The sequence below is a fragment of the Orcinus orca genome, chromosome 11 (assembly GCF_937001465.1).
Source record: "Orcinus orca chromosome 11, mOrcOrc1.1, whole genome shotgun sequence".
In the NCBI taxonomy this organism is placed as follows: Eukaryota; Metazoa; Chordata; class Mammalia; order Artiodactyla; family Delphinidae; genus Orcinus; species Orcinus orca.
This window is the reverse complement of record NC_064569.1, coordinates 35,505,476-35,516,228: the sequence shown is the minus strand read 5'-3', so window position 1 is coordinate 35,516,228 and position 10,753 is coordinate 35,505,476. Positions and strand designations below refer to the sequence as shown.

At 38.4% G+C, this 10,753-nt stretch overlaps 1 protein-coding gene across 2 annotated transcripts in view; it reads right to left on the bottom strand.

The window, feature by feature from the left end:
* Positions 1-293: 293 nt before the first annotated feature.
* TMEM117 (transmembrane protein 117) overlaps positions 294-10,753 on the bottom strand; it is a 564,172-nt gene continuing 553,712 nt past the window's right edge. For both annotated transcript variants that reach the window (XR_007470005.1, XM_033436516.2), the window contains exon 9: positions 294-1,356. Coding sequence is in view for 1 of the 2 variants with exons in the window: in XM_033436516.2 (XP_033292407.1) it covers positions 1,334-1,356 (23 nt within the window). In the remaining variant the exon portion in view is untranslated. The remainder of the gene's footprint in view (positions 1,357-10,753) is intronic.

The window sequence follows — 10,753 nt, the reverse complement described above, 5'->3', positions numbered from 1 at the left end:
TGGTATTGAAGAAAGTGCAGACAGTAATGATAAATATGATAAATAAACAAATATATAGTAGGATGATGTGCCTGTTACTGGTTTTCTGGAAGTAAGTAGAGGGCATATCTCCTATTTCAGCTTCTGTAATAATCAAAGTGGGCACTTCATCACATATATGCAGATGGGCAGTTCCCAATGTGGGGAAGAAATGGGATGTTGGAGAGGCAAAAAGAAAGAAAGAAAAATATTATAATATGGATATCATTTAATTTAAAGAACGGATGAATACTTATTATTATTTCACACTTACCCAGTAATATTTATTGACCTCTTTGTTCCAGGTACCATACAAGTCAGCTTCACATATATTATTATTTCATTTTATTCTCTAACTATCTTATAATATCTAAATTACTATCCACCTTTTCTTGAGATAAGGCAACTGGGAGTTCAGAGTAGTTGTCTAGCTTATTTGAGGTTGGACAACAGAATTAATTCCCAAGTCCTTTCATTCTATACTCTGTGTTTCTTTCATTATGCTGTTCTTCTGGTTAAGAGAGGTTTGGTTACTGGAACCTCCAATGATAGGAAGTTTATTGTGTGTTCTACTACCTTCACGTGGTTCCCGTTCCTGACCCTCACACATGATAAAATCCAGAAATGTCCCTAATCCACAGAATGAGCCTTAACCATAGCCTTACCTATGGCCTTCACCAATATTTCAAAATAATAACTGGCCTCTACTGCAGTTCAGGGCTGATTATTTCTACTTCTGGGGATAAGATATCAGAGGAAGAAAAGCAATTATTGCATCTTGCACTGACTGAGGAAGTGCTTCTCAGCCATATCAAGTCAGATCAAAAAGTACATAAAACTGCAAAAAAAAATTACCAGCAAGTAGGAAAGTGTTTCCACTGACCTCAAAAGCACTCAAAGTGTCACTTATCTGGGGGTCACAAGAAGGACCATTATCATTCCTTGCTTTCTTTCATTAAGTGTTTACACTTGGCATTCTATTTGGCAATAAGCTCAAGGTTATGCTGTCAGTGCAAGATCATTAGCTTTACAATTTTTCAAAAAGCGTTTACCTTAGCAAATGTTCATCCCAACCTCAGTGAACATGTTTATGTCCAGGTGTAAATCCTGTTGCTGGAAGATCTGCTTGCTAATTACACTGGCTGCTGTTCTTTATTTCTCTGTGCATGAATTGGGCAGCAGAAATTCATCAGAAACCTTCTCTTCCTGAACGACATTAGCTGAAGATTTTAACATAAGCATGAGTTGTTGTGCCTTGGTAAGCAATTTCCTCCTGCCAGCTGTCCAGGGCCAGGTCTGAGGAGCTGTACCTCTTTCACCGCAGCATCATCAAGGCAACTAGAAAAGGTGACAAACGTCTAGTTATTTTTGGTTAAAGCGGTATCAGTTTGATGTCAGAAAATGTTCAGGCTGATAAATATCTTCCTTTTTTTTTTTTTCTTTCTCTGAATGCTCTTTGAAAAGGAAAGGGGATGTGATTTAGAGGGGAGGTAGAAGGGGTTGGTAGATGAAAATGAGACTTCGAAGAGCAACTAGAGTACGGTGGATACTGTGTTCAGGGCTTACGCTACAAGGGTGACACTGCCCCTACCTTCAAAAAAACCCCCCAAACCACAAAACCCTCAGTCTAGGGGACAGAAGACCATGTAACAACGTAGTTGCAATATATTGCAATACATGTTTATTACTCGGATTGGCTCAGGTGATTATAGAGGCCAACCAGGAAAGCTGATGTAAGGCAGTGGAATAAGGAAAACGGTTAGACTTTGAGTATGTTGGAGTGGCTGCAATGGGGCGTGTGTTAGAAGGTATGGCAAGATGAGAGGGAGGAAGAGTTAAAAAATGTTTCTAGAGTTCCAGGAATAAGAGGGAGGGTCTGAATTACGGCACATTTATCAAGGATGTAGTTGAAGAAACGTATGGATGTAGAGACTAGGTATGTGGACTGATTGAATGGGTGAAGTTAGGGAAAGCAAATAATCTAGGATAACTTCTACCTTCAAGACTTGAGCATCTGGGTGAACTGTAGGGCCAGTTAACAAATAAAAAATAGATGCAAACTGTTCTAAAGCCAATTTGGCAGATCAGAAGACATCAGCTTATTTGGTAAATATGGTAGCCTCTCGTGGAGCAGAGGTAGGTGGGGTCTAAGCTTTCTCTTCCCCACAACCTTGCTACTAGATGGTGTGCCACTGTGAAAGCCAGTCTTAGGCCAAGTTCTACTAAAAGCCCAAACGTGCTTAGCCAGAAGTCACAAAAACAGTGCCACACTCTGCACAAACCACCTGACTAAGCACCTTGCGGAAAAGGCTTAGGAGAAGTGATTCCAGAACTTTCTGAGAAAAGGGGCAGCCAGGCTTCTGGCCTGGTTGGGTTACAAAGTTCTGTGTGGAGTGGGGGGTTGCCCCACCACTGGCATGTTAGCCTCAGGCTCTTGTCGTGTTCTTACTCCATGTTTGTGCAAATGAAGACTGTAGAACATAGCCAGTCATTTTTCTTGAACACATTCATATCTTTAATAATTTTTTTTTAAGGTTCTAATAGCACTTAGGCTAATTACTTACTCGAGGGTCTTAGATTTTGATAATGGTAATTCAAATATTTAGTTAAAAACCCTCGGAGCTTGATTTCTGTTGGGGTACTTGTAATACTAACTAAACCCCCCTGGGGGTGTAGCATGAAATTAACTTGTATAATTGTTTAAAACTTAAAAATACTCCACACTGTTTATGAAGTAAAATTTTAAGTAAATTATCAATATAATAGGAAGGCCTGTGGGAAAGTCTTAGATACAGTAAATGTACAATGTCTTTGGTGACTAAGTGTATACATTTGGCAGGTATTTACACATTTAAATCTAAAGTTAAGGAGCGAGATCTTAGAAATGTAGAATTAGGCATCACTAATACAAAGAGAATTGCTGGAAAATGAGGGACAAAATGAATTGGTCTGAGTAGTATACATATAAGTTAAAAATTCATTTGCATAATAAACCCTGGGTAGATTGATTGATTTCCGTTCCTCATGGATAATAATCAGAATGGTTGCACTCATTGCTTATTTTGACTTATAAATCCTCAAAAGTCCCTGTAAGGTAGGTGTTATCATTGTACCTATTGTAGATGAGGGAACCAAGCCACAAATAAGTTAACTTACTTGCCCAACATCTCATCACTACAAAAAAAGCAATGTGATGCCTGTGCCCTTTGTTACTAAAATAAAAATTAATGTCATTTTAGCAACGGAGACAAGGGAGGAGGTTTTACTAGGTGAGTGAAATGTAGGGATTTTCTTTTATTTGTTTATATCTAAAACAGAAAATCAAGTTACTCTCTCTAAATAAAAGCTGTTTAAATACTCTGTTCCCGGAAGGCCCAGGCCTGTCTCAGAGCTTAATGAAGCTTTTTTCTTTTTTTTAAAGTTAATTAATTTATTTTGTTTACAATAGTCTTTATGTTTCCTTTTTTGAATGATAATTTTACTGAGTAGAGAATTCTAAGTTGATTTTTTTCTTTCAGCTCTTAAATATTTCACTAGCTTCTTGCTTGCATGGTTTCTGACAAGAAGTCCAATGTAACTTCTATCCTTACTCCTTTTTGGGTAAGACATAATTTTTTTCTCTGCCTTCATTTTACAGTTTTCTCTTTTTCTTTGGTTTTTTCGGCCGTTTGAATGTGACATGCCTATGTATTGATTATTTAGTATTAATCATGCTTGGTATTCTCTAAACTTCCTTTACCTGTAGTTTAGTGTCTGTTACTGATTTTGGAAAATTCTCAGACATTATAAATATTAATACTTCTTCTGTGTTGTTTTCTCTTTCTTCTCCTTCTGGTATTTCAATTACAGAAATGTTATACCTTTTGAAATTATCCCACAGTTCTAGATGTTCTAGTTCTTGAATTTTTATTCTTTTTTTTTCTCTCTTTGCATTTCAGTTAGAAAGTTTCTAGTGACATATCTTCAAGTCCACTTCCTTGGCTGTGTTTAGTCTATTGATAAGCCCACCAAGGCATTCTTCATTTTAATTACAGTTTTTAATCTTTAGCATTTTCTGTTTATTTTATTATATTTTTCATCTCTCTGTTTACAGTACATATCTGTTCTTCTATGTTGTCTACTTTTTCGTTAGAGACCTTGGTATATTAATCATAGTGTGTATATTCCCTAACTGATAATTCTAAAATCTATGCCATCTCTGAATCTAGTTATTATGCTTGCTTTTTCTCCTTAGACTGTGTTTTATTCTTGCCTCATAACATGCCTTGTAATATTTTGTTGCAAGCTGGATATGCATAGGATAATAGGAACTAGTGTGAGGTTTTATGTTAATCTGACTGGGACTTGGGCCATGTTTAATATTTATTGTAGTTGTAGGTGACAGAGGCTTCAGTTTCCTTTAATGTCCTTGTTTGTATATCTTCTCATCTTGGGTTTCCCAAAGAACTGCTTCTTAAATAGAATTTCTATCTTGCAGCTCTTTCAGCTGTTATCCACTATTATTATACTGAAGCCCTGTTGATGTGATGGTAGGGTTTGGCGGGGATGAGAAACGTTCTACAATTTTATGATTGAATCTCAGTCTTTTAGTGGGTCTGTGTCCCTGGGCTGTGACTTTTACAGAGGTTCTAAACTTGCTTTTATCTCTCCATAGGTGAGATGGGAGAGCTAGAAGGAACTGGAGTTGGATAATTGCTCTTCCCTCAGGTGGATGAGGGTCTGGCAAAATTGTTTCTCTTAGAGATTGGGCTTTTGTTATAAAGAATGGATATTTCTCAAAATGATTTATTTTGCCCTCTCCCTGCAAGAAATTGGTGAATTTTTTTCTTGGCTGTTCAGCATGAGAACCTGGGGATTACAAGGAAGTGTGTGGGCCCCCCAAAGACTGGGCCCCCAACAGTTCTTACTCTCAAGCTAGTCTGCACTCAGTCTCTAGCCACTCATCAAAATTATCATTTAAGTATTCTTATCAGTTTTGGGCTCCAGTAGCTTCTAATCCAGATAAGCTGATGTCAGCTCTGTTTGGCTGTGATTCTCTGCGTTCACCTGTCTTTCCAACTTTCAGGGTAGCAGTTCACCCCTGTGACCTCAATTTCTCTGACGAGTCTAAGAAACATTGATTTTCAGTTAGTTCAACTTTTTCATGGTGTAAAGATGGGAACCTCCAAGTTCTTTACATGTTGCAGCTGAGACCAGAACTGTTTTACTTATCCTTTTAAATGATCAACTGCTAATTTTTTCATTTATTTATTATAATACAATTGAGCTTAAGCACTTGGATTAATGATTACAGAAGAACTACTACTGATTGGTTACAAATTGTTTCAGCCTACAATGATGGGATTCTATTAGACTTTCCTTCTACCAACCCCACCCCCCAGCCCCCGCGCCACTTCCTGACTTAAATACCAAAGTCTGTTAAATAACTTCCGGTATGCTCTGTTCAAAATAAGGAAATAGTCAACACTGATGTATGCCTGCAGGTGGCCTTTAAGAGTAATTCAACACAAAGAATGTTGCCACAGATCACTTTACTCTTCAGTGAAATCCTACAACATCAATTTGGGTTTATTGGTGCAATATGGAGACAGAGAACCCAGAGAGAATGGCATTCTGCCAACTAGCTCTCCAGGTTTCCTTTCTCAGTGCCAGTGAGTCCTTCTCCCTGGACCCACATTAGTATTTCCTAGTTCATTCCCTGCCACCCACTCATATATCAGGATGTGATCCTGGAATCATCTGCTTCAGAATTACTTGGGCTATGAGTTTAAAAGTGCGTGTTCTAGATCCTGAGTCAGGATCTTGGGGTTTGGGCTGTAGAATCTGAAAATATAATTCCCTCGTCCTCCTGTTCCACCATCACAACCATAGTTTTTATATTCACTTAAATTTGAATGCCACTGCTCTTAGATTAAACATTTAAGAAACCACTAAGTTAAACTGAGTTTGAATGCACTGCATGCAATTCAAAGGTATCAAGTGGGTATATACTATTACTGTGCTATAAAGAACATGAAGGTGTGATCCATGTCTTTAAAACACTCAGATTTAGTAGGGGGTCAGAATAAAATGACTAATTATGATGCTTATCAAACTTACATACATGTAGTACTAGAAGCAGGAAAGATCACTTCTGAGTAAGGGGATCAGGAAAGATTAGTGGAGGAGGTGAAATTTACATTTAAGCTTTGAAAGGTAGAGAAGGAAAGGTGTGTGTTCTAGGCAGAGGGAACCCCAGGAGCAATAGCAAGGACCTTGGCAATGACCAGCGGGTGTGTGGCAACTGTGCGAGAATTGGGAGGAGGAGATGAAACCAGAAAGTAAACTGGTGACAGTCCTTAAATTCCAATGTAAGAAATTCTGTTTTATTCTTATAAAAGGAAAAGAGGGAGGGGAATTATTGAAGGTTTCTGAACAATGGGTGACACTGAAATATTATGGTAGAAATGTGAAAGGGCAGATCAAGAAGAAAGACAGGTGGCAGTAATTCATGTGATAGATGATAAATAGGTAGTCTGCATGGTAGCCGTGGAGGTAGAGAAAGTATTTGAAGTATATTGGAAAGGTTTAGATTTGCTGCTAGTTTCAACTTATTTTTTTAAAAATTGAGTAATATCAAAGTTGATGCTGAGGTTTCTGGCTTGTATAAGTAGATGAATGATAACAATAACCAAATGCAAACAGTCTTAAATTGATTGGGTGATGCACCCCTCTTAGATGCTTTCATAGATAAATACAGTCTCTAAAATCTGAGATGATGAAGATTACCTATTATGCGTTAAGGGTAGCATTTCATAATGAAAGCAGGTTCTTAGACAAAATTCTGCCTCCCCCTTAGACATTTATTATTTTCTAAATAGGCATGAAACAGTGCATACAAACTGTCTTGTAATCTTATTGACATTCCATCTCTCTGTGCTCTTAGGTGACAATGCAACTTGCATGAAAGTTTCACCTGAGACAGATTGAACAATACTTTAGAGGCAGAATTATTATTAATTAATTATCAGGAAACAGGGATTTTCTGATCCAGTGGTTGGACCCCCACGGGTCCTCTAGGGATTAAGTCTTGAGTGAACTAAGAGTACAATTCGCCGGATTTGCCAGGTTCTTATTCTGCGTTCATCCAAAAATGAGAAGTATCATTAAAATAGCCTCATCACTTAAATATTAATTTCACCAATGAGAGCTCATTTCTGGCATTCATCATACTAACCCCCCTAGAAATGAGATTTCCTTCAAGACCACTTACTGCCTAGAACATAGTTTACACAAACATGCACACATTTGTATCACCCTATGTTGAAGAACTTTGAAGTAAATTTTACATATTATAACAGCAAGATCTGGAATACAAGAAGAGGAATGATTTTAAGGAAGGAAAAATAATTTGCTTATGTAAATCCTGACATTTAAAAAAATATATAGCTGTGCATAATAGGTGGATGTTTGATCATTAAAAACAATCTCTTTTCAAATTTACTTATTCTTTGCTTTTCTTTGGCACCATGTAAAATCCTCTGTCAATAGAAGTATACAGCAAAAGCTAAAAGCAGTTTTCCACTAGCATTTTTCCTTGGGATCTGCATTTGAGAAAACTGGTTTTCCAAAGGAGTAAAAAAGAAAGATCATATCATAGCAAAAACTGGACAAAGAAATGACACATTCCAACATGTAGGAATTTTGTGTGTTAATTCTCACAGAATGCTGCAGAAAATGAAGCATACAATATGTTTGTAATCCAATTTGATTCAGTGATACTGAGACTTCCCCACCTTAATGCTACAAGATGTTACAGGGAGGGCATGAAAAATAAATTCTGTTTGTAGGGCCGTGGCAAGGGACCACAACGGCACAGGCAAAAAGACAAAATGAGCTGACCTCTACTGGAAGAATCTCTTTGATCTCTCCCTCCATGCCTCCTGCTGTCTTCCCATCATACTACTGGTATGAAGTCTGGGTGTAAGCACAGAGCAGGGCTATACATATTGTTGGGGAGGAAGGAATTTTCCTCTACCCTTCTAGGTTCTTGCTGATCATAGAATGAAATTGACATGAGACAGGTTAACAGGAGAAAATCAAACAAAAGTTTAATAACATATGTACATGGGAGAGACCCAGGAAAATTGAGTAACTCACCAAAATGGCCAAAGCCCTCACCTTAAATACCACCTTCAGCTAAAGACAAAAGAGGATGTTTGTTAGGGGTAGTGGTTTGAGACCTCAAAGTGGAGGGAGGCAATTCACAAGGAGATGGAAAAGCAAACGTTTGCTGGGCCAGGCAGAGACAATGGGACACAGAGTAGACTCTGATCTCTAGGACCTGCCTAGAGTTTCCTCCACCAAAACTAGCCTATATTCTTTGCAGATATCTCTGGTGATAGCTCTATTCTGGGACAGGCCCTCTATTCTTTCAGGCAGTTAAGGGTTAGGCCAAAGTTTCTTCCCTGAGTCTTTTGGGCCTTCCTAGTGTTTTCATCTCAAAATACTCTGCAAGCCAAAGAGATAATTTAGGGTAGCAAGCTTTGCTCCCCTACCATAACTATATATCTATAGATTACTTATATGTCTATAAATTTGAATCTGGCTGTACTAGTTCTGCAACTTTATCCATGTTTCTGAACTTCTCTTAGCCTCAGTTTCTTAATCTGTAAAAAAGGAGATAATGATTGTGTCTATCACAGAGATTATGTGGGGATCAAGTGAGCTAATGAGTGTGAAGTGCTTAACAAAAGGCCTGGCTCACAGTAAGGGATTCAACACATGTTACTGTCTTCACTGCAGTGCAGTGTTGGGTGAGACTGAACTCAAAACTGTTGTAGCAGCTGTGGTCCTTTGCCATGGCCCTGTTGTTTTTTCCTTTGTTGAGTAGACCCAACAATTTACCCTGTGGCAGCTCTTCTGTGTTTAGGTCATAGGCTGTTGAGTAGTTCTTAGTTACGTAAAGGTAAGGCTGATTTCCCTTGAGGAAGAAGGAGTAGGGCATTGGTCATGGACAAGGGGATTCCCTCTTGGTATGTAGAGGAGAGTAAATATGGGGCCCAGAAGTCTTCTGGGAGGAAGAGAGACCTGCATCACCTCCTTGAGGTTTAATATTATCAGCAACTCTATAACGGATTCCCATGCTTTCAGTTAGTTATCTGGCAAGAAGGAACATCAAGGGCCCCAAAGGAGTGTGCACCATATAGGAAGGGAGGATCTAGGCTCAACACCAAGTTTAAAAATGCTTTGTGGGCAGGGCTGCTTTCAGTGCATCATGATACCGAAGCCAAAGGACTCTCAGGACCCAGCATCCTGTCCATTGCATTGTGCTCTGTATAAAAAAATGGCCCTACACTGAGGATAAATAAACTAAAGAGCTTCATTTTGGGAACTTAAAGCGGGGGTGCGGGGGGGGATTCCTCTTGATCTTATCCCTTTTAAAGGGTATAAATTCTTAAGGGAGTCATCTCAGCAGTGTGAATCAACCCCTGTGACTAAAAGGGACCAATTTCCAACAGCAACCACATATGGCAATGAGGATCAGTAATGATAATGGACTAGCAGACTTGGCATATCTCTCAAATGCAGATGGGCTGAGTGACCTGGGGTTAACAGTTGAAGTGAGAACACTTCAGGGAGGTGTTACTGGATTCTGGATAATTTGGGCAAACAAATTTTAAGAGATTAGTTATGAAAATGAAAGGGATAAAATCATATATTATGTAAAGCTCTCACACCACATACATTGTATTCATCCATCCTTCCATTCATACATTCATCTATTCATTTATTTGTTCATTCATTCATTCATTCATTTATTCATCCATTCAATATGTATTTATTGAAGATGCTATTTAAGGTAGAAAGCTTTATAAGACATGCTTTTTGCTATGAAGGGGCCAATAATCCCATCAACCAGACAGGTTTCATGGAGCAGCTCATGAAGGAATATCATTACATTTAATTTGTTACTATCTTTCCAATGAAACATTGCATACTCAGAAAATCCAAATCATCATCTCATCACAGGTGCTGAAATGGTTCACTTTGTGAGTGTATGTGTGTGTGTGTGTGTGTGTGTGTGTGTGTGCACGCACATGCATGCATGTTTACACAAGCTTTGTGTTTAGAGATTTTGGGGGTGTACAAAATACTTATGCTAATCTACTTGGTTTTAGTGTAGTGACCACTATCTTGGTGTGGAAATTTGTTTTGCAAAACAAAATTAAAGCTCCACAACACACAACTTGGAGAAGAAAACCTCAGAAAGCATGCCATGGTGGGGTCTCCCTCCTCTACCTAGGGAGACAATTCAATATCAGATTTGGCTCCCATGGGAGCACTGCTTGTCTTTTCTTCTGATGCCCACACTGGAAGATGTACTTACAGAGACAGCTTGCCTAATCACCTGGTAATGAATATCCATCCCCTGCCACATCAGCCTTTATGGTTCTAGAATAAGTGAATTCCCACCTGTTGTGGATTATCGGATATTTCTGCATCTGCTCAATAAGGGTGATATTATTTTAGTGCAGTAAAAACAGGACTGCATCTGTGTATCTGTCTTTGTTTCTTTGCCAGTCTTCTATATTTTGCTTTTCGATCTCAAGATGCTGGAATAAACATGTTCTTTGGATGCAAGAAGACATCTGATCCAATATTCCCTAATTAACGTACTCTCTTAAAAAGCATTTCAATATCCTTAGAAAGTCTTTGAGTACCCAGGCAGAATGAGGAAAGAGCTTACTGCACT